Below are 24,408 nucleotides of genomic sequence, written 5' to 3'. Positions count from 1 at the left end.
CCGTGTGTCCCAGGGATAGGTGACAGCCGTCTAGCCGGTGGCAGTGGCTATGGAGTTGGGAGTGGAAGCTAAGTTTAGTGTGCCTGGCTGAGCCAGAGTGGGCTGGCCTTGGGACTGAGAGACACTGGGCCTTTGGAGCAGCTGCCCAGGCGCGTCATTGGCCTGAGGGAGGCTTCTATTAATGCTTGCCTCTAGGCGTGCCACTGAGGATACCTTCTGCTCAGGTTTCAGGGTTTTTCTCCCATCTGGGGGCTAGAAATATCCCTCCCCCCCAGGGTGAGAGAGAAAGCGCTAGATAGTGGCTTGAGAGGTCTATAGAGCAGACTTGGTGTGTGTGTGCGCGCGCAGGTGTGTGCGCGCGCGCGGGTGTGTGCGCGTGTGCGTGCGTGCGTGTGTGTGTGTGTGTGTGTGTGTGTGTGTATGAAACAGGTTCACTAGATGTGTGGGTACTCAGGACATACGGCATTATCATGTAAGGGCAGGGGACCCCATGGGTCACTGGCCCCACAACTTTCCTGTCTCACACTGCCAAGGCAGCCACCAACACCGGTAGACGTGAGGAACACAGGAAACTGTCTGGAGGACACCAGAAGAAACTCCCACAGCGTTCACCCTCCAAGCAAGCACTTTAGTGGCAAGTCCTACCTCATCCTCACGCAGCCACTTCCAACTGGCCCAGCTTGAGGAGTTTGCTTCTTTTTCTACTGCCATCTGCAGCTGGGACCAGAGGAGCCGCTGGGGCTGACCTTGCAGTCCTTGCATCTTCCTGCCGTTGGCACCCAGCTGTCTGCAGCCCGCAGAACAGCCTCGAGAGTGAAGAGGTCATGAACCAGACTGAAGCCATTTCTTTGCGCTGTTTTCAGTTTTGTTCCTTGGCAGAGGCAGGAAAGTTTTTCTATTATGCTCCCCTCGCCGCTTTTCTTTCTTGACACTGTCTCATGTAGCCCAGGCTAGCCTCAAACTTACTGTGTAGCCACGGAGTCCTTGAAATTCTCCTTCTCTTTGTCTCTGCCTCCCAAGGGCTGGGGTGACTGGCACGTGTCACCATGCCAGTTTACGTGGTTGGCGCTCAAGCCAGGGCCTTGTGCATGCCAGGCAAGCACTCCATTAGCTGGTTTATGTCTCCAGGCATTTCACTTTCAAACAGAAGGAGGTCGATTCATAGGTGAACGACAGGAAACAAGCTGGATACAGATAGCGTGTATGTGGGGGAGCTTGGGAAAGTTTGGGACCTCTGTCTAAGGGCCATGCGTTTCCTAGTTCAGCTCCTGAGGTCCTGCCATGTTTCCCTGTCCCAGATCAGCAGGGGGACCCTTTTGGGTGAACCCATGAGGCTGACACATGACTGGAATTGGAACTCCTGAGTTGAGCAGGGTGTTGCACCTCAGAATCCCAGGCTCAGGTTTATGACAGTTTTAAGAAGGCTTTCACCAGGTGTGGAGAAACATTCAGACGTGCAAACCACAGAGTGCTGACCCTACCAATAAAAGTGATTGTGGTTACTCTGTGGCCCTCTCCTGGAGACCTGCCTCCAGGTTAGTATTGTAGGTGAACTTTTCTTTTCTGCTCTCCAGTTCCCAAATAACTGACATGGAGACCCAATATTAACGATAAATCCATGACTGATAGCTCAGGCTTGTTACTAGCTAGCTCTTGCAGCTTAAATGAATCCATTTCTATTAATCTATGTATTGCCACGTGGCTTGTGGCTTTACCTGTCCTCCAACATGCCTTGTTCCCTCTTTGTTTCCTGGTGACTCCTCAAAATCCACCCTTCTTCATCCCAGCATTCTCTCTGCCCCGAAAATCCTGTGTAGCCATCAGCCAATCAGTTTTTTGTTAACAATGAGCAACATATCTTCACAGTGTACAGGATTATTCCACATCATGGTGTGTTATGAATTCAAGTGTGGGAGGCATGGCTGGGGGCTGGCAGCTCACTGGAAGAGGGTTCTTGAGAGCTTTGTTGAGAGCCCTGCTTCCAGTGAGTTCTCTGCTTTCTGATATGCTGAGATGTAACAAGCCATGCCTCAAAGCTCCCATTGCCCGCTGAGCCCTGGCTGCCAAGCTGGCATCCTCACCAGGTTGGACTATAATCTTTCAACTGTGAGCCAAAGAAATTCTTCTACCCCCAGTCATTCCTGTCAACGATTCCTTTGTAGACAACAGAAGCAGGCTGTCACATTAATCTTCACACTAATCCATGGGGTGGGTACAACTGTCACTCCCCATTTATAGATAGGGACTTACAGACTCAAACACACAGTCATTGTCAGACGGGCGGTGGTGGCACACGCCTTTAATCCCAGCACTCGGGAGGCAGAGGCAGGCGGATCTCTGTGATTTTGAGGCCGGCCTGGTCTTCAGGGTGAGTTCCAGGCCAGCCAGAGCTACACAGTGAAACCTTGTCTCTCTGTCTTGAAAAAAAAGTAATTTGTTCACTGGGAGAAACTTTCAAAGTCTCCTGGAGGAGGAATCCACAGCAGTCCAAAACCAGCACTGAGCTGTGATGATCTGACAAACAGGGCCACTGGGCTAAACTGGAACCTGCTGCCTGCATTCAGGGCCCAGTGTTCCTGTAATTCCAGCTGACCTGTCCTTTTACAATAGCCTCTTGCCCCCAGGTATAGTCTCCCAAGAGCTCCAGTATAAACCTCCCTAACTCTGCTGCCCCTCCCTATCCCCAGCTCGGCATTCTCCCCAGAGCTCATCAAGGCAGACGGCCCATGGCCTAATGTTTTGCTGACACCCTCTGTTGTCCCCACTCAGCGACATCTGTCTCCATGGAGTCGATCTTTTCCGTGCAGAGCTTCGAGGACCTAAGACTTCACACGGCCTTTGAGCCCCTTTTGACAGCCCGTGCTTAGGAGAAGCTGGGTGGCCTCAGGTACAGCCAATGGGAGCCAGATACCCAGCAAAGCAGCAGCTGGGGAACTGGACAAGTGTGGTGTTTGAAGACAGAGGATCCAGAAAACAAAGAGCGACTTAATCTTAGTAATTAGACTTGTATGAAGATGTACAAATACATTTGGGATTTCCTGGCATGGGGGGCACCCTTTGCTCTCCTGTACTGCCTATGGAGGGATTTCTTAGAATGTGGTCTAGCCCAGGCTACAATCAGTGTCAGCCAGCATGCCACTGTACTGCTAAGAGTGGCTAGGGCAGCCACTAAGCAACTTCTTCTTGCATTTTCCTCTGCAGGGGGAGGGGAGGGCAGGCGGGTGTTGAGTCCTCCACCCTGGCGAGTGGAGGAGGCATTAAACATTGATGGCCTTTTCTTTTTGAAGCCGTTTTTGTGTGAAGCACGCAGCTTGGCTGGCAGCTCCAGCGACTGTAGATGAGTGGGTTCTCTTCTCTGCTAGATCTCTCCTGATGCACCTTTTTCTGCTTAAAGGCTGTCTCAGTCAACTCACGTAGGGCCTTGCTGGGCCAGGAAGGAGCTCAGAAGCCGGGACTTTGCCGGGAATCGCCATTACCCAGTGTGGGTGCTTCCTGGAGCGTCAGGCAGGGGAGGTTTTCACTAGGGCAGCCAGAGAGTGGGCAGAAGTTTACTGGGGACACAGTGGCCTCAGGATCACACCCCACCGGGCCGGTCTCCAGCTGTGTGGCTTCCAGCAGGTCCTGAGCCTCTCTAAGCCGCCCTTTCCTCTGTGAACACAGGGCAATTGGCCTGGTAGAATCTACACAGTGGTTATTGAGTGACTGGTGTTGGATGGATGGATGGATGGATGGATGGATGGATGGATGGATGGATGGATGGGCTGAGAGAAAGGGACAATAGATCATATACTCCAGTCCACTAGACGACCCTAAGGAAATTTCCATGTGTGTAAGGTCACATGGACCTAAGAAATGGCAGTAGGGGTAGATTTAGTAACACTCGGATAATTTACCTTTACTTTCTAAGTGATGTCCTGGGGGGACACAATAGAGGCCGGCAAGCATGGGAATAGCATTGCAACTTGGGGTGCCACTGGCCTTGGGCTGTGGGCAGATCAATTTTCTCATAATACACCTCGCAACCCATGACCCTCACCTGCTTCAGGCCATACGCACAGCACAGGCCTCTTCAAACAACAGAGTAAGTTTCTCCTCCCTTAGCAACTTCTTGCTGGCTTCCCCTTCTGTGATTCGTTTCTGTCCAACATTCTCCAGGACACATCAGGGGACGGGAGATAGGGCGCCCCTCCTGGAGGGCACAGTAAGACAGGTTGTGTTTTCTGAGTGAACTTTTAGGGAAACACCCCTATTTACCATCTCATGCCTATGCATAATTGAGTGTGCATATGATTAACATCAGATGCATCATGAGAAGGGATCTATGCCTTGCCCCTGCCCATGCCAGGGAGTTTAACCTCAGCCGTCATTAACTCAAGCTAGATACTAAAATGCTAAGGCCATTAGCACAGCACCACAGTCTTATTTGATCTCAAGAGGAAATTCTGAACAGGAAGACACAGGCGCTGTCCTGACTGGTGGGTGCTGGCATACGCACTGACACGTGACATACTTGACCTTAGTACTCTGCTAGGCAAGTTCAGCTGGACGTCCACACCTGGCCTCTGTGCTCCGCCATGTGGACTCTCCTCTTTTGCTGATTTTAATCTTCACTCTTAAAAATGAAATGGTAAATTACATTAAAAGATCAAGTAGAGCAAATGTTTGTGATCAGGACAACAGTTTTTGATTCTGTGAGTCCCTCTAGGGAGTCACTGAGGTAGTCTGAGGGACAGCTCACTCTGAACATGCTAAGGCAGGGACAGCGAGGCTGGTCAGAGGATTGGGAGGGAGTTGAGGAGGGAACAGGAGGATGGGTGGAGGTGAGGGCTGGGGGGGTGCAGTTGACAGAGGAAGAAGCAAATACGGAGGCCACTGGGAAGAAAAACCAAGACTTGAAAACATTGCCTGTGGTTTGTAAAAATAAAATGAAGGGAGAGAGGTGATGGGGTCAGATCTTGCAGGGTCCCCAAAACCCAGTAAAAAGACAAATTGTGCCAGAGCCCTAGTCAGGAGAACGCTGAGAAGTGTCGAAGTGTTTCCCCTCTTATCATTTACTTGGGCTGGGCATAGTGGCACACACCTTTAATCCCAGCACTCTGGAAGCAGAGGTAGGAAGATTTCTGGGAGTTCAAGGCCATCCTGCTCTACAAAGTGAGCTTCAGGACAGCCAGGGCTATGCAGAGAAATCCTTGAATTAAAGGCATGCGCCACCACTGCCTGACCAATTTTTTAAAAATTGTACTGTGTGTGTGATGGGGACTGGGGAAGTCTCACACCACGGCACGCATGTGGAGGTCAGAGGGTAACATGGTGGGGTTTGTTCTTTCCTTCTACTCTTCATGGCTCCTGGGGGAACTCGGGTGCCCAAGCTTTCTTGGGAAGCACCTTCTCCTGCTGAACCATCTTTTCAGACACCTCTTGTTAATCTGAGACAGGGTTCCCTTCAGGGTCCCTGGACTCACTCTGTAAACCAGGCAGGCCTTGAACCTACAATCGTCTTGTCATAACTTCCTGAGGAGCTGCAGTCACAGCCTGAACCACAAGACTTGCAAGGCATCTATTTATCTTATGCCCTTAATTGCTTTTCTATTGCTATAAAAAGATGTCATGATCAAGGCAGCTTAGAAAAGAATTTATTGGGGCTTACAGTTCCAGAGGGTTAGAGTCCCTGTGTGACCATCACGGCAGGGAGCATGGCAGTGGGCAGGCATGGCACTGGAGCAATGGCTGAGAGCTCACATCTCAAAACAACAAGGACAAGGCGGAGAGAGGAGGGATTGACTCATAGTGGCATAAGGCTTTTCAACCTCCAGGATCACCCTCGATGACACATTTCCTCCAACAAGGCCACGCCTCCTAATCCTTTCCAAACAGTTCTACCAACTGGGGACCAAGTATTGCAGCCCTGAACTACTTATGGGGTCCATTTGCATTCAAACCACGACCCTTACATCCGCCAAGGCTGTCGGTTCACAAATGATGGGAGAGAGTGAGGCTGAACGGTAGGCGTGGCGGTCACCAAGGTCGTGACCCACGGCAGGTACTAAGAAGAGGGTCTGTTTGGAAAACCTACCGGTGTAGACACAAACGCCTTTGGTGAGAGACTGACTATGGAAAGAGGTGAAGACTGGGGTCACGAAGGCCTCGGTGGGCAGTAGTGTTGCTGACCGGAAGATGCTACTCTAAGGAGAAAGTAGGCTGCAGGTTCAGAGTTTATGCTCCTCGGGCTAGTCTGTCTGTGTTGCTGTAATCAAGAGCCTCAAAGGCACTGACTTCATTTGGTAGTGCACCTCCATGGGCCAGTTCCAGTCTAGGCAATCTGGTTAGTAGTGTGACCATTTTCACCCAGGAAACCATGCACCCAGGAGTCTCCCTGCTTGCTGCTCTGTCATGTGCATTATTCTCATCCATGAGGCTAGACCCGGCTCACTGTTATCATAAAAGGCTCAGGAAGGAGGAAAGGGTGCAAGATCAAATCAGATCTTCCAAATGTGCAGGGAAGTGCTTGAATTGGCAAGAACTCAAACTCACTGTTGTCAATGGGCTGGCGGGTCTTTTGCTCCAATCGGAGGAAATCCTGACTAGGCAGATTCCAATTCCCTGAGTGTTACCAGTTTTGAGTTTAAGGTGTAGAAGCCTAGGATTTCTAGAAGGCAGCAGCCAATAAGATGAGGTGTGACAAAGGCCCCGGCCAAAAAGTGCCCATTGCTTTTAACAACTGACAGGCAATAAAGCAATGCCACAGACAATAATTTATGATTATAGCTGAGGAATAGATGCCAGGTAAGGGAGGATAGACAGCTAGCATAGATCATTCCTGTGACATGTTAGCTTAGAAAGGAAGGTCAAGGGCCAGTGAGGTGGCACAGTGGGTCAAAGTGCTTGCCTCCAAGCCCGACAACCTGAGTTCAAGTCCCAGAGCCCACATAAAGATGAAAGACAAGATCTGACACCACAAAGCTGTCCTCTGACCTCCACATACGTGCTGTGGTATGTGACTCCCATCACATACACACAGTGATACTAATAATTAATAAAGAGGTTTAAAAAAGAAATCTAGAAAGAAAGATTCAAGAGGAGGGGGCATGAGCTATCGGATCAGATGGGAGGGCTGACATTAGATGGGGGAGGGGAAGGCTGACTCCATCCTCTGCCTAGGCAGGGGAGAAGAGGATTATGGGATGGAGCAGTGTGCAGGTGGCAGAGAGACTGGCGCTGTTACCTTCTGAAGCCTCCTGTTTCCTTGGTGACGCAGGAGATCCGGCCAAGCCTAGGAGTATAGGGAGGGGTCCAAGGAACTAGGAAGCCAACACAGCTGTTGTGAGGATGGGGTGACAGCTTAGATAGGGCTTCAAGAACGATTGCCGGGAGGCAGAGGTGCTGAGGCATGTCCAGGAACCCTGTATTAATTTTCGGTTGCTCTGGGAGCAAACTGTCATACGCTCAGTGGTTCAATACTCTACGTTTCATATTTCACAGTCCAGCTGCTTTGCCGGGCTGAAAGGAAGATGTCCACCGGTCTGTGTTACTCCCGAGGCCCTGGGGGAAGAAAACAAACACTCCATACGTCTCCACCCTCTGAGGGCCACCTCTGCCTCACGGCCCCTTCCATCTTCAAAGCCAGCAATCCCATCGCTCTGTTCTCCACTTCCGGGCCTTCTGCTCCTCTCTTTCCTTTACAGGGACTTCCGTGAAACACTGGGGTCACATGGGTAATCCAGGGCAGCCTCCTGGCCTCAACATCTTTAACATTTAAAAAAATGATTTACTTGATTATTTATTTATATGTACGTACATGTATCCACAGAGGCGAGAGGGCCAGAGAGCTGTGAGGCCAGGGAGTCGAGAGAGTGACTTTTCTCTCTGACACTGGTCCTCACTCCTGTGGTGGGGGCAGGGATTGGGGCATAGAGGAGCCTGCTGGCAGAGGCACCATCGTTGCTACACATGCAGGTGTAGTGGAGAGGCTGTTAGGGGATGGCATTGACAGGAAAGAATTTCTGGTGGTTTGTTCATGGCTGTCTGCCTCGGCCTCTTCTTGTAACTCTGAGTCTGGGAGTTCATGACCCTCTCTTTCCAGATTTCTGCTCCTAAGATCATCTGGCCAGTTTTGTTGGAAGTTACATATCTCAGGCATATCTGTCCCAGCATCCTTTCAGACCCTACGTGTAGCTGGGCTTTTTTGTTTTGTTTTTGTTTTTTTAACTTTTGGGAGTCTGCCACCCAGCTCCCAAATAAATACACAGAAACTTATTCTTACGTATGAGTGCCTGGCCATAGCTTGACTTGTTTCCAGCCAGCTTTTCTAACATATATTATCCCATTTCTCTTTAACTATGTTTTGTCTCTGAGCTTTTTACCTCTCTTTATTCTATATAGCTTCTTTTCCTTCTTACTCCATGGCTGACTCTGTGCCTGGGTGGCCCCTGGCATCCTCTCTCCTTCTTTTCTCACTCTTCCCTTCTTCTGAGCCCATATTTTTCCTTCTATTTATTCTCTCTGCCTGGCAGCCCCACCTGTTTTTCTCCCCTGCCCAGCTATTGGCCATTCAGCTCTTTATTAGACCAATCAGGTGTTTTAGGCAGGCAAAGTAGCACAGCTTTAGAGAGTTAAATAAATGCAGCGTAAAAAGATGCAGCACATTTTTGCACCATTCAACAAATATTCCACAGCATAAATAAACGCAACACATCTTAAACTAATGTTCTACAAAACCTACACATCCCCAGTTATCCCTTTTCACATCACATACCCCTGGGACTGGGCAGTCAAGGGTGCTATCCTGGGAACCTGGGAAGGGGCTTTTCCAGGGTGTGTAGCTTTCTTCAGAGAGGCCTGGGGAGCAGGTCTTTACAGAAGGCTGTGGAATCACATCTCCAGGCAGGGGGAAAGAGACTTGGTGAAGAGGCTTGAAGATCTGGGGAGTTCTGGAGAGCACAGTGGAAATAGAGGATGGGAGGGGCATCGCTAGCACTACAGCAGGGTCCTGGAATATTCTTCTTTTTACATAAGCCCAGAAAAGGGTTTCCATCTTCTGAGACTTCCACTTTTCTTTCTTGCCTCAGGACACCTGTTCTTGGGTCCAGATGCTGTCCTGAGGGGTTTTCTAGGCATGAAGAAAGGCATTCAATATGCTGCTTCCGACATCAGACCTTTGAGCAAGAGTCTCCAAGTGATTCTAGATTCAACCATAGAGCCTTCCAGTAGAGGCTCTAGGTTGTGCAGCAGAGGGACCAGGAGGCCCTGGCCCTGTTGAACTGAACTGAGAACTCTTGAGCATATTTAACGGGTGCACATAACATGAGCGCGCGTGTGTATGTGTGTGTGTGTGTACCTGTGTGTGTATGTGTACGTGTACATGTGTGAAAACACGCACATGTGTGTGCATGTACATGTACATGTGTGGAAGTCAGAGTACAGCTTCTGGGAGTTGGTTCCCTGCTTGATACAAAAATCCCAGGGACTGAAGTCAGGCTATCACTCAGGCTTGGTGGCAAATGCCTTTAGCCACTGAGCCATCTTGCCAGGCCTCCGCCCATATTTAATGGCTGTTTAATGCTCCTAGGTTTGGAGTGATTTCCCCCAAAGTTCTATTAGTTGATGGACTAGCAGGAAATGCATTTTGGTATGGCTGAGGATGGGCAAGAGTGTAGTCTGGTGGGAAGAAGCATTTTAGGATCTATAATTCCCTGGGAGTCAAGCCTCTAGCATGTCTCTGACGATCATCTAGAATAGGTCAGCCTCTGGGCATGTCTGTGAAGCATCATCTAGAATAGGTCAGCCTCTAGGCATGCCTGTGAGGAATCGTCTAGATTAGGCTGGCCTCTGAGTATGTCTGTGAGGGATCGACTAAGATTATTTTAACTGGGACTGGAGAGATGATGGCTCAGCTGTTCAGAGAACTGGCTGCTCTCCCAGATGACCTGGGTTCAGTTCCCAGCATCCACATGGCAGCTCACAACAGTTGGGTTTGGGGTTCCAAAAACTCAGGTCTGTTGATGGACAATCCCTTATAACTTTTTTACATTTTAAAGATAAAGGTATTGACCATAGAATTTTGAAGATGTAAGTGTTTTATTGTTTTTTAGAGGGACTTGGCTGTTGCAGTTTTATTTGTAGGTTCTGGGTGTGCCACAGGAGCTTGTCCCCTAGAATGCTTACCAGGGGACAAAGGCCAAGAAGGACAAACCCCTCCCTTGCAGGCATAAGCACATGGTGGCAACTCTCCTGGACTGCAGGCTTCAGCTTCTGAGGTTGCTTCTGCAGTTTTGTTGAAAGCTGCAAGTTTAAAAATATCTCTACCGAGAGTATCTTCTCCATCTGCCCTCTGGACTCTAAGCCTCCCCCCCCTCCCTACTTCACACCTCTCATCTTGGGAGTTGGGCAGCAAGGTGTGGTATCTGGTACCTGCAGCAGGGACCTGAAGTCAAGGGGCTTATTCTGGGCTCTTCTCCCTTCCATGAAACCCGCTCCAGCGGCTCCACTTCGGTGAGCCATTGGCAAAGGTAGTCTATTGGTACAGCTAGGCTTCTGGCACTGCTGGGTTTTTTCAGTCCTGTGTATGAGCTTTATGAAGCCAGACATTTCCCCAGGGGGTAACAGAAGTTGCAGGATAGGGCCTACAAGTACCTAAGCACTACTACCCAAAAGTCCGGGGAACATGAAAGATCTAGGAAGTGGATGTTAGTGGAACTGGCCACAGGAGGACTCAACAGGATGCAGGCATACTATGAGCAGTATGCATGGGCAGGTCTGGTCTTCAGACTGTCCCCCTCGAGAGCTGTTCTAGAACATTCAAACATTGGAAACTCCTTGAGAGTTGTCAGCGAACACTCTATCTATTCATTTATAGATATTTGTTTTTTCATTTATTTATTATTATTTTAATGCATTGGTGTTTTGCCTGAACGTGTCTGTGTGAGAGTGTTGGTCCCTGGAAATGGAGCCACAGACAGCTGTGAACTGCCATGAGCTTGCTGGGATTTGAACCCAGTTCCTCTGGAAGACCAGCAGTGCTCTTAACAGCTGAGCCATCTCTTCAGCTCCCTCAGTGAACACTCTTGAGCATTCAAATGCAGTCTTTAAAAAATCTATTTGGTTTATTAACTATGTGTAGATGTTTGTGTCTGTGTGTGGGTATGTGTTCGTGAGAGCAGGAGCTTGCAGAGACCAGAGGCGTCCGATCCCCTGGAGCTGGAATTACAGGTTGTGAACTCTCTGACGTGGTTGCTGGGAACTGAACTCAGGTCTTCAACAACAGTAGTATATGCTCTTAACCATTGAGCCGTCTCTCTAGACCCTCAGATGAAGTGTTTAAACTGGGCGTTTTAAAGCATTTCCTTATTTAAAAATCTAATTCATTCTCTCAAAGATCTCATGGCAACCTCTTCCTTGGATGGTGGGGACGGAGCTGTGATAGGCTGGCTGCTCAATGTGGCTGCCCTAGGAGGAAGGCAGGAGGAACTGAAGTTTTATTGGGTTCTTTCCTGGCCCTTGGCCACATCACTGCAGCTGCTGGATGTGGGCTGAGGAAGAAGACACCACCATGCTGTGTGCCCATATGTCACACTGGGCCATGCTTTGGGGCTTGTTCAGTTCTCCTAACATTCTGTTCCCCAAATCCAGGGACAAAGACTTCAAGGAGGCGCCCCATCTTTCACCCCCAGTGGGCCATTTTCCCATGTCCTTCCTCAACCTCCAATTTCTATTTTGGAAATGTGTGGGTCAATAATGATGCAGAAATCCTAACATGGCAGAAAAAAGGGACATGGAGAATAATATTTTTTTGGCTGTTGGTTTTTTTTTTTTTTTGACAGGGTTTACTCTGTGTAACAGTCCTGGCTGTTCTGGATCTTACTTTGTAGACCAGGTTGGCCTTGGACTCACAGAGATCCACCAGCCTCTGCCTCTAGAGTGCTGGAATTAAAGGCATCCACCACTGCCCAGATAAAAAAGTGTTTTATGTTCATGGTCTAGACACACGTACCCCAAAGCTGCTGTGTGATCTTGCACAAATGACCACCTCTTTCTGTGCCTTGGATTTCTGCCCTGAAGTCAGGCTTGCGTGGGGGCACTTGGCCTTGAGTTTACTGATGTTTGAAACAGACCATTCTGAGGGCTGAGAGGCTAATTCTGGGTGCTGTACAAGATTTAGAACCTTCCTTGGTGGCTCCCAGAAGACACAACTACACCCACTTCAAGAAGAAATGTCTCCAGACATTGGCAAGTGTCCCCTACAGTGCAAAATCTCTTCTCCCATTGGGCAGGTGATGTGTCTCCTTTTAATGGTTAAGAAATTGAAAAGGGTGCCTTCCTTTATTTCATTCACACATTCTCCACCTTTGAACTTGTTTCTTCTATGATGAGCAGATGGGATGAGGCCAGGCCAGGCCTGCTGGTCATGTGTTGAATGGTGTTGTGCTCTTGGGTAATAATGGCATGAGCTCAAACCTATTCCTCAGTTGGGAAGAGAGAGTGACACAGGCCCATTTTATACAAAGGACATCTGGAGCAATGAGCCCAGATGCCATGTAGGATCCCAAGGAGGGGCTCAGGACACATGGGGGTTGGGACTGTCACAAAGATTTTACTTTTAGGTGAACACGCCTCAGAAAGTTTGGGAGTAGGAGGGCAGAAGAGAGAGGTACCAAAATTGTCCAGCAGGTCCTGAGACTCGTCAGCTGCCCCCCAAACTCTTTTCTCCTCTACAGATTATATTCCTACTGTAGTGGTTTGAATGAAAATGGTCCCCGTAGACTCACGGAGACTGGCATTATTAGAGGTGTGGCCTTAATGGAGGAAGCTTGTCACTGGGACTGAGCTCTGAGGTTTCAGAAGCTCAAGCCAAGCCCAGTGTCACTTTCTCTTCTTGCCGCCTGCTGATCCAGATGCAGAACTCTCGGTCACCTCTCTAGCACCGTGTCTGTCTGCCTGCTGCCATGCTTCCCACCCTGACAATGGACTGCACCTCTGAAACTGTAGGCAAGCCCCAAATAAATGTTTTCCTTGTAAGAGTGCCAGGCAGTGGTGGTACACGCCTTTAATCCCAGCAGTCAGGAGGCAGAGGCAGGCGGATCTCCGAGTCTGAGGCCAGCCTGGTTTAGAGTGAATTCCAGGACAGCCAGGACTACGTAGAGAAATCCTGTCTCCAAAAACCAAAAACTAAAAGAAAAAGAAAAAAATAGAAAAGGAAAAAAAGAGTTGCTGTGATCATGGCGCCTATTCACAGCAATAGCCCTCAGTAAGACACCTACTTATCTTTCTCTTGGATGCACAGATATGATTGAGTTCCAGCCTATGGTGTGTGGACAGCCGGTCACAACTTCCTGGTCCAATAAAACCAAAAATCATCCGCGCTCATCTTCCACTTGCCACAGCGGAACCTCCACAGCCTGGGCCTCTAAGTGCCTGCATTGAAAGCATAGACCAGGGCTGCCTCACACTCCACTAGGTGCACTTAACATGAGAAATGAAGGTCTTTCGTCTTCAGCATTTACACTTGGGGCTGCTGAGCATATAGTTGGCCTACTCTTAAATAACGCAGTGAAGGCTAGAATGGTGGCTACTGAGCTGGCCTATGGCTAGGCTATGAATGTTTACTTTTTTAATATAAATAGACGTGTGAGGGAGGTATTCACATGTGTGCACATATATATGGAGACCATCCGCAGGAACTCTGTCTTTCTCCTTTGAGGCATGGTCTCTCATAGACCTTGGAGGTCATCTGATCGGCCAGAGAGAGCACCAGAGATTCTCCTTTCTCTGCCTTCTGAATACTGGGATTGTCAGTGCCCATCACCTTAGGCTTGAGTTTCTTTGTGTGTGTGTGTGTTTTGTTTTGTGGGCTCTGGGAATTGAACTCAGGTCCTCACGCTTGCAAAGCAACTGCTTTACTAACTGAGCCATCTCCTACGTCCAGTCCTGGAGCTTATTGCATTAGGGAATACATTGATTTCTGTGTTGGTTCTAATAGACCTAGCTCTGCAAGTTATGGGGGGCAGCAATTTTAGCTGAACTAAACACGCGACCATGTGACTGCAGGAAGTGGTGGCAAGTCCCTAAATGCAGCCTGGCACGAGAGTCTGCTCAGGATGGCTGGACAGCTTCTGCTGAACCAGGGTTTCCTCAAGGCTAAGAATAACCAGTAGACATGGGCGTTAACTCCAGGCAGAACTGGCTCCAGGCTAGGGGCACAGCAGGTGCACAGCATGGTCACTGGTGGGACCCGGCAAAAACCTGAGCTCTCCAGGCTGTCCTGGTGGCTCAGCATACCCGGGGACATGTTAAGAAATACAATGCAGAGTTCAGACAGGCTGGGAGAAGGCAGACGTATTGGGCCAACAGTTCTCGGCTTCCTAGCTTAGTGCCCTTCCCTGGGATCAGGCTGTAAGAGGCCTTCGAAGGAGGCAGAGAGTTTGGTTTCTGAGAGACCAGAGACCATGCGAGCCCATCACCCTTGGGAAAATTCCAGATCGCAGTCCTACAAGACAGGGATAGTGGCGTGAGGTGGGAAGGTCCCCATAGGGTGGGTAGAATAAGGGGAGTCACCGAAGATCTTTCATTACACCTCTGATATCCAGCAAAGGCTGCAAAAGGGAGAAACTGGAGACCCATAACAGCTGTTGCTGGGCCTGTGCAATCTGCCAAGTACAGCTTGGATGGATGGGTAGCTCTGGCCCTTTCTCTCCCTTTCTTATCTAGTCCCTCTCCTGTGCTCCCAGCTTATCGGTGGAAAGGCATCTTAGTGGTACCTTCTCCAGAGGTTACAGCCTGGCCTGGTCCTCAGAGTCAAGCCAGAGAAGCCGGTCTTGTGCACATGGTGTCTGCCCCACCCTGCCACCCTCCTTCTCGTGGATATCCCACACAATTCCTACCCCTGGGATACTAGACACCCATAAGGACCCCAAGGGAGTACCCCCACCCACCTACCATATCAAAAGTAGAACGTTTTAAAAATGTTTTTATTTAATTAAAAAAAAGAGAGACAGAACTAACAACTGCAAACCATTGGTGGATACAGGATCACAGGGGCTTAACTGGTGAGACACACAGGGGAGGGGGCAGGAATGAGGAAGGGTGGGAAGATGAGCTTAGGCCTCATGTCCCTTCAGAGAGGGAGCCAGATCTGAGCCTGTGAGCAGTGGGGCCCAGCTCCACTCCCCTTGTCCCATAGGGAGAGCAAGCTGGTGTGACCAGAGTCCCCAGACTGAGGCCAACAGTCAGTGGGAGAAAGGCTGTGGGGGCTGGAGCAGTTGAGGTTTTTCTCCCTGTGCTCTAGCCCCCTTCCCTCACACCATCCCTTCTTCCCTTTCCTTCTAGCTCTTTCTTGGTCCCTGGAGTGGGCCTGTATACTCTGCCTGGGACTGAACAAGAGGTAGGATTCATCGGAACATAGCATTCTTATGTGGACTCGTGGAAACTCCTGGGACCACAGGTGGGAAGGTAGCTTGTGTGGAAGTCACTATAGGCTTCTCTATGTCCAGAAGAGACATGAGACAGATCCTGGGTCTCTCTGGGGGTCGGGGCTTCCTTCAGCCTCAAGAGATGCTACAGTGGTGGTAGAGGGAAGGTGGGTAGGGAAGTGAGGGTAGCTGGGGAGGTGGCTGGGGACAGGGCCTGCACAGGGACAGGCCACACACCTTGACACTGGTGCTCACTGCTGTGCAGTCTTTGACACATGCTGAAGAGCCCACCTGGACAACAAGGGATGGTTGTGAGCAAATACATAGCACGCTCATATCTCAGCTCCCCAGCTCCTGGGCAGTCGGCTGCAGCTATTACATGGGATGTCTCCCTTCGGAGTGGTAGGGGCAATGGAGGGCAGGCAGGGAAGGACAAATGGACGTGGGCCTGAACTCGGTGTCAGCCTAGGGGGCTCTATGAGCAGGTGACTGAGGTAAGAATTGGCTTGTCACTTCTAAGTGAGACAGTTACCGGGGTCACAGATGACTGTTCAAGATTGGATTAAGAAGTCTCAAAAAGTAAGAAACAATTGATCCTTAGAAAGCACGTGTGTTATAGAAAAGGGGGTGAGTTCCACTTCCTGGAGAGTTCTCTCTAATCTGGACACAGCTCACATGGTTTTTGCTCACCTCAAGAGGGAAAGGGGGAATGGTTGGACAAACTGTAAAACACAGAACTCATCCTTAGATTCAGGCAAAGTTAGAAAGCCCAGGATGGCCCCTGGAGTCAAATGTCCACAGAGTCCTTCAGGTGTCGGCGGAATAAATTATAATGACAGCAGTTGGGGGCGATGCCATTGCTACTTTTTAGGATGAGGAGTTGTTCCCTGCAGCTTGATCTGCTGTTGTTTTAGTGTGTCATGATTCAGAATCACCTGGAAACGGATGCTCTTTCTTTGTTCTTCTTCGTCTCTGCTCATCCTCAGGATCCCCTTTCTCATACCGAAGTTTATACATCTGTCGTGGAATACCACCTCCCATCAGGGGTCAGAGTGGTTCCTCAAGCAAGTGGGGAGAGACACAGCAAGAGGCTACATGCCTACCTTTCCTCGGACCCATGGAACCCTCCAGATCTCCAAGTTTAGTGAGTAGGTCTTGCCTATTCCGAGCTCGGGAGAAACTTCCAGAAGCAGGCAGGAAAGCTGGCAGAGCCTCTGCCTTTACCCCAGATTCCCGGTCTCCTGAGGTGGAGTGAAGCCGGCCGCAGGACAGCTCAAGGCTGAAGCACCAGTTAGCCACAGAGCTTTCTCTTTAGGACGGATGACATTTTCAACCACAGGCTCCACCAGGCCGCTGGACAGAAGCGAGAGAGGGAGACACAGAGGGAAATGGAACAAGCCTCGGCTCATTTCAGGCTCCAGGACACAGGAATATCTGGGTGGGAAGTAGCTGATGGGGGCTCAGTGGTCCCAGTTCTGGAAGAAGCCTTCCTGTGGCCCAGCGCCCAGGGAAGGAGAGGGGGGCTGACATCTTCTTCGGGCATGTTTCCTGGTTTCCAAGAGGCAGGCCGATGTAGCTTCTGGAAAATTCTTGGGCCTCCTGGGAAATTTCAGAGACCCGGAGGGCAGCAATACACCCTGTTGTGGGAGAAAGTTAGCCTTCAGTTTCTACCTGATTCTGGTATCTAGGCTTTCTTCACTCTAAGCCAACTAATGGCATCTTCTGGAAGCCAGGGAGAGCTGCCCTCGGCTCCAGTTCACTGTCTATAATCTTAAGGGTCACCCTGTTGCGTGTCACACAAACAGCCGCTCTGGGGGAGGCCGGTGCTGAGACAGGTGGGCAGGTCACACGGGAGTCGTCCGCCGGTTCAGCATGCTGACGTGGAAACCCTCCTTTAGGTCCTGTTGGAAGAAGTCGTGCATCTGAAGGAAGCCAGCATCCTGGTCCGGGGTGTAACTGGCAGCTGTGGTTACTTTGAGGGGCTCCCTGGAGAGCGTGTACATGGACAGCTCACCCATGGGAATGGCCCCGGTGATCTTCAGGCCCACGGGAGATGCATCCCTGGAAGGCGAGGCCTCGGTGGATCGTGAGCTGGACCTGGACCGCCGTCGCCGGTACCTGTAGCTCGGCATCCTGGCGTACGGTGAGGAGGAGGAGGGCTTAAGGAATTCCCGCTTGGTTTTAAACCTCAACTCTTTATTTTTCTCAATGTAAATGTTTACAGCCAGGACACCCACGGTCTCCGCCACAATAAACGACAGGGCTCCAAAGTAAAAAGACCAGCCGTAGTTGTAATGGTTCTTCTTGTCTTCGTCACGTTTGTCACTGGGGTCTCCTGTGTTGCTGGAGATGTAGACGATGATGCCAATGATATTACTGAGGCCTGAAAGGGAAGCAGGCAGGAGAGACTAGAGGTCAGACTCACAGCAGTAATGACAGGTCAGAGAACAGGCCCCTGAAGGTGGGATGGTGGCCAGTCTTCTCCATGATATTTATTTATTATGGTAATTCATTTTTTATTTTTTTGAGAAAGAGACTAATGTAGCCCAGGCTTGTCCTGAACTTAAGTAACCAAGGAAGACCTTGAACTTCTAATTAATTCTTCACCTCCCAAGTGCTGGGATTACAGGCATGCACCACGATACCTGGCTTGGTAACTAATTTTTCTTCTTTTTACACTCTTTTCTTCCCTCCCTCCTTCCTTTTTCCTTCCTCTCTTTCCTTTTGATTGGGTCTCGTGCAATCCAGGCTGGCTCAGACCTCCCTTAGGTAGCCGAGGCTGGCTTTGAATTCCTCATCCCCATTAAAAAAAATTATTTTCTGTGTATGTGCATTGGTGTTTTGCACACACCACGTGCCTGCCTGCAAAGGCCAGAAGAGGGCATCAGATCCTCCGGAAGGGGAGTTACAGATGCCTGTGAGCCACCACGCATGCTGGGAACTGTACTTCACTCTGCAAGTACAGCCAGTGCTCTTAAACCACGGAGCTGTCTTTCCCAGTCAGAACTCCTGGTTCTTTTGCCCCACCACAGCCAGATAAGTCCACTCACCCGTGGGTGTTTGTGAGACGTAAGTTCTACACTTCTCAGCTGCACCTGGAATCTGGGATGACCATGTCCCTCAGAGTAACGTAGCATTTACCTATAGCCCACTAACTCCCCAATTCATCCCTAACTAGCCTGTAACAGCCAACACAATCCTACGCTAAGTAAATGGATGTTATTCTGTCCTTCCTATTCCAGTCCCTCGCCCTGGCTTTACATGGCATCCCAGGAGTCTCCATGTTCTTTCCCGACGATCCAACTTGGCCAGCTCCCAACCCTCTTATAGGTTTGGAAAGCAGCCAGAACCTAGTACCTTGGTTGTACTTTGCACACCCACCTTTCTGAGCTGAGGTGAAATTCACATACTATCCAATGAACCTTTCTGAAGGACACGGTCCAGGGGCATTTAGTGTACTTACAATGTGTGCAGCCCTTCACAGTGGGTGAAACCCCGTTTGTAAGACCGTCATCTCCTCCAAAGGAAAGCCCATTAAGCAGTTGCACCCCATCCCTTGCCTCAGTCTTACACACCTGTCCTCTTAAAGTTAACCATGCCCTGACTTCAGTCTGCCCTCCTACCAGGACGACGCACACTCCTGGCAGTGAAGACCACACGCTCAGGCACACCACTACGGCCGTAGCTCTGATCCCATAGGGGTAGCCCGACTTACCTGCAGCCACAAAGAGGATGCCTGCACTGAGGACAATATTATTCTTGCGGCTGTAGATCCTCCCAGCGCCGATGCAGAGCCCTCCAAGAAGGAGCAGGATGGTGCTGAGGATAGGAAAGACGCTGGAGGCTCGCACGATGCCTAGGCCAGGGTAGGAACAAAACAGAGAGGGCAGTGAGTTCAGCCATCCTCTCTGCCATGGCCACGGGTGTTTCTCCCAGGGGTCCTGCTGCTGGACCCAGGCAAACGATGGCCCTAGGTTGGCCGTTGACTCTTCTAGAAGCCAAGTGACCAGCAGTCAGACCTGCCTGCAGGTCACTGGGCCTCTTTCTCACATTGCTTTCAGATGAGAGGGACTGGAGTCTCCCTCACTGGCACTGGGGAGGCCACAGTAACAGTCACTAATGTTCTAAATGGCGTGGACATATATGCGACAGCTCACAGCCCACTGAGTTCTCCCCTGAACGTACCATAGCTGCATTAGAAGGCTGGGAAATAACATGCCCAAGAGCCAGCTTGGATCAACCGTCAGCAGAACAGGTTTTTAGCATACTGAATGGGATTGGGTGTCTATCCTGCTCTGTGACATGCTGTGTGTTCTTAGACAAATTCCTCCACTCTTCAAAAACTCACTTTCCCCACTCATGAAACATGTTTTTAGTAACTCAGTGTCTACTCATCTCTTAAGGTGGCACATTCCAAATACCAAATCGGAGAAGGACCCTGTGTTTCCTATACCTACATACTCATGATAAAATCAACATGTTTACATTTTCATTTATTATTATTGTGTATGCATGCACAGGCCACAGCCCATGTGTGGGGGTCAGAGGGCAACTCTGGGGACTCAGTTCTCTCCTTCTGTCTTTAGGTGGGTTCTGCGTTTGAATTCAGGTCACCAGGCTTGCACACATAGCAAACACCTCTACCTGGAGCCATCTTGCCAACCTACCATGATAAAATTTAATTATTGACAAATCAAATATAGAAAGTGAATGATGGTGCCTAACAGAACCACCGCAACACTACACTGTAATAAAAATTACTTGAAGAACCTATGGGCTCTTTATTTCTGGCATTTTCCATTTCATAAGTTTAAATTACTGTTGGCTAAAATTCCACAAATCAAAACCATGAATAAGGACTGAAATCTCACAAATTTAGACCGTGAATTAGCGGGGGCCACTGTGCTGTGGTTGGTTTTGTCTCTGTGAGGAGATCAGCACAGGGCCGGCTGCCGCAAATACTTCCTAAGTGACTAGTTCTGTTCAGCAAATCACTACCGTGTCTACAGATGAAGAAGGACAACTTCACAACACGCGCGAGTCACGGAAGAGGCAGCAGGACGCGGTGAGACGGGGTCTCCCACGCTGGTCAACAGAACCAAGTCTGAATCCTTGTTCTACCCTTGACCAGCAAGGTGGGGGGGGGGCAGGGAACTTCCATGATCACCTGAGTTCACTTTTTATGACTTAGCCACAGTGGTGATACCATGCTGGAAGGGTTGACTGTGCCCTCTCCTTGTGGATGTGGCTTCCTGTGGGAAAAGGTATTACATATGTGTTTAGAGACCTTAGGACCCTTAAGATGAGACCGTCCTGAAAGTTGTGCCTGAGTTCATGGATAAGCATCTTTCTAAGACAGTGGGGAAGGCTTTGAGGATGAAGTCAGAGGGCAGTGACATGGTCAAGAAATTCTAATGCGGGCTGGAGAGATGGCTCAGAGGTTAAGAGCATTGCCTGCTCTTCCCAAGGTCCTGAGTTCAATTCCCAGCAACCACATGGTGGCTCACAACCATCTTTAAAGGGGTCTGGTGCCCTCTTCTGGCCTGCAGGCATACACACAGAATATTGTATACATAATAAATAAATAAATATTTTAAAAAAAAGAAATTCTAATGCTTCCACACTGCAGAAGCGTCAAGGGAAGAGTCTCACTCCCTGAGCATGTAGAGGGGCAGGGGCCTGACAGTGTGTCCCCTATTTGACTTCCTGTTGTCACCCAGGAGTCAATCTCTGCTGCCTTCAGCCGCACGGTTCATGACGGTTTGCTACAGCCCTTTCGGAAGTGAACGCCCACCGTAGCCCATGGCAGGCTTCTGGTCTCCACCCTGAGCATCTGGGTGGATGGCAAGTGGGTCAGAGGAAGAGGACAAAGACGTGGGGGACGCTCAGAGCTCATTCTCTGTGTCCTCCCAGCTCTAGAGAAATTCAGTTGTGTGGGCCTTGGTGGCGCCAGCGGAGGACCGTGAGTCAGGAAGTGCGGGTAGGTGCCCCTCCTGAGCCAGCTGACTGGCTTGGGGCCTTGCAGCCTCTGAAGGCAGTGTTTGTCTCCTTTCTGTGTGACACAGTGTGAGCCCTTGTTCCACAGAGAAGGGATTGTGTGGGGGCATTAAATGAGACTCCTCTCTCCAGCGCTTCCTCCCCCACTCCTCTTAGCTTTTCTGCACTCACAGGCTCTGGGAGGCGGCTTCCGGTGTGCTTCGAAAACATGCCTCTGAGCTGAGACGGCCAGACTCAGGTCAAGACCCTGTCCTGCCTTCTGAAGACCAGTCAGGTGGCCCAGAGAGAAGGGTGCTCCAGTTCCTTCAAAGACACTGGAGGCCTGTGCCTCAGAGTCCTCCATCCAGGTGAGTTCTGCAACCACCTGTCCCTTGCCACTAGACTTGTATGCTTGAGTGCCTTGTTGAACATGTGTCTGAGGGATGAGAGGCTAGAGCCAGCCACACCACGTGACCACATCAAGCTATGCGGATGATATGTCTGTCTGGAGGATGGACGGGGATGATGTTTGTCTGTCTGGAGGACGGATGGGATGGACACTATCTTATAACTTACTCTAGGCTTCACTGTGGACTCAGAGCTGTCTCGACACCTGTGCTGTGGCTTGGCACAGACATCCCCTCATCTAACTGAAAATCCTGGAAACCTAGGAGGGAGGTGCCAGGCCTGGGGCAAGACAGGCAGGGACTGGACCGTGGGGACAAGACACACCCAAGATAGAGACTATACAGGGTGTGAGGTGGTGACACCCCCAAATCCCAAGCTATGAGTGTGCACCCAGAAATCCAGCGACAATAATGCAACTCAAAATGCATGCTTCTCTGGGAGGCTTAGGAACTTGAGTGTCAGGGTTGGCTTGATTCTTGAATTTTTCTAAGGTAGAGTGAGAGCCACCTAGCCTCTGGGCCTACTGGGCTGCTGCTGTTTCAGGGGCTTTCCCTTGCCACAGAACCTTCCAGGTTCCCCAAACTACTGTTCTCTGCCACCAGAACAGCACCTGGAGGGCAGAGCTATTTCTATGCCACTGTACCCACTTGCTCGGAATGGTGACAGGCACACAATAGAGTCACACCTTCTGTCAAATGAATGAAGAAATAAGTGAGATCATCATATGAGCCCCCAGAGACCACTCTCCTGGCTTCTCTACAGTTTGGAGATAACAGTCTGGACAGAGACCAGAAGGTTGAACACAGAATCAGGGTAGCCTGGGAGCCACAGGCCCCGTGGCTACAGAGACTACGACCTTCACAGGCCTCAGAGTTGCATATGCAGCTGGCTCCAGGTTGCCCTGTGTTCTGAGGGAATGTGGAAATCAGTTTTCAGGGCCAAGTGTCCCTATCTCCACAGCCACCGAACGGGCACACACTAGCTTATTAAGAACTTACCTCTGCCCCCAAACTCACCAATAGCCAAAGCCTGCAGGCCTGGGGGCCATCTGTCATCTTTCCCTGGGTACCTCTGGGCTTGTTACAAACCAGCAGGTTTCCTTGGGGATCTGATACATTTGAGAACACGTCCTTTGTGGGAGAGACAACTGTCACACTGATACTATCCCTCTGAGGCACTCCCAGTCCTCTGGGTACCCAGGGGACACTGCTGGCAGGAAGACCTGTAGCATCAGGGCCAAAGCTTCTGGTCACATGGCTTGTGTGACTCCAGACCCTAACTCTGTCCTTCTCTGTCCCATCCTGGACCTCAGGAGGCTGACTATGTGGACTAAACCACAAGGCTCCCAACTCTGGCTTTTGGAGGACAGTGCCACTGTTTGGAGTTATTCCCAAGGCTTCTCACTGCCAAGCTGCAAAACGAAGAAGCTGCCACATTCTTCCCTAAAGGTCACAGCTCTTGCCACTCAACCCTGTCCTTCCAGCTCCCTTTCACGTGCTCTGCCTCGCAGAACTGGAGGGATGTCATTCACACCATAATTTATGCAACTTGCAATCCTTGTGTTGCACACTGAGCAACCTTCACGGTGATCAATGGCCACTCTAAGGGGATCCCACCTACCTGGTCGAGTGGGGGTCCCTAATATGTGGAATCAGAGGGCAGGAGGGCGACAGAGGAGAAGATACGGGAGGTGGATATTATTTCAGGTTCTGGGCCTGGCTAGAGCAGCCTGGCATGGCCTTGGCTCCATGGGAACTGCACACTGTTCTGTTTCATCAGATGACTCATAATCCAAATCCTTTCTTGTAGGGGAAAAAAAAGACCCATAATCAGGTGCACAGTGAATTGTGCTCTCTCTGAGGACACACTGGTATCGATTCTCCATGTGTGAGGCTGGGCCCCAGCCCCAGGGGAGCTGCGAGGAGCAGCTCTTTGTGTCTTTTGGCTGATGGGGAAGGAGGAGGGATACAGAAATTCTAGCATCCACTTCTAGCCCTTCTGGCTGCGGCTTCCTGCCTTCTGGAGAGGGGGTGTTCAGAGGCCCACAGATGAACTCTGGGTAGATTGCAGGAGCAGGGGCGGTTTTGCCTCTGGAGTCCAGCATGGGCTGTGGATAGCACTTGGGAGGCAACACTCAGCCACATGACCAGATGGGAGCAAGGGCTTAGGGGCAGCCCATAGGCAGAGTCATTGGCTGTATTAGTCAGGGTCTAAGGGACTCAGGGACACCTGTCAGGGGGTACCCTGCAGCCTCCATCACCAACTCTGGGACACCCTGCAGTCTCCATCACCAACTCTGGGATTCAAGACCCCAGGAAGCTGTCTTGGCTGGTGAGTTAATCCCTACATAGTGTGCTTCTGATGTTCCATCCCCCAGGAAGCTGTGGTCTGGGCAGAACTTTTTCAAGACTGGGATTCACAAGGCTCAGGCTGGCCTCAGATTCACTACACAGCAGAGGAGGACCTTGGTCTCCTGATCCTCCTGCCTCTGCCTCTCGAGCGCTGGTATTATTGGTGTGAACAATCACACTGGGCTCAGAGCTTTTCTTTCCCTCCCTCCCCCCTCTCTCTCAATTTTAACTTTATTTTATGTTCATTGGTGTGAAGGTGTCAGATGCCCTGA

The 24,408-nt window shown here is 50.3% G+C and overlaps 1 protein-coding gene across 1 annotated transcript in view; it reads right to left on the bottom strand.

Annotated features, from left to right (window-relative positions):
* Positions 1-17,245: 17,245 nt before the first annotated feature.
* Cacng4 (calcium voltage-gated channel auxiliary subunit gamma 4) overlaps positions 17,246-24,408 on the bottom strand; it is a 59,694-nt gene continuing 52,531 nt past the window's right edge. The window contains exons 3-4 of the mRNA XM_038328583.1: positions 19,117-19,257; positions 17,246-17,784 (exon numbers count right to left, since the gene is read on the bottom strand). Of these exons, the coding sequence (XP_038184511.1) occupies positions 17,246-17,784; positions 19,117-19,257 (680 nt within the window). The remainder of the gene's footprint in view (positions 17,785-19,116; positions 19,258-24,408) is intronic.

Source organism: Arvicola amphibius, chromosome 4 (assembly GCF_903992535.2).
Source record: "Arvicola amphibius chromosome 4, mArvAmp1.2, whole genome shotgun sequence".
NCBI classification, from domain to species: domain Eukaryota; kingdom Metazoa; phylum Chordata; class Mammalia; order Rodentia; family Cricetidae; genus Arvicola; species Arvicola amphibius.
Note: the sequence above shows the minus strand (reverse complement) of the source record. Positions and strands in the feature narration are given on the sequence as shown.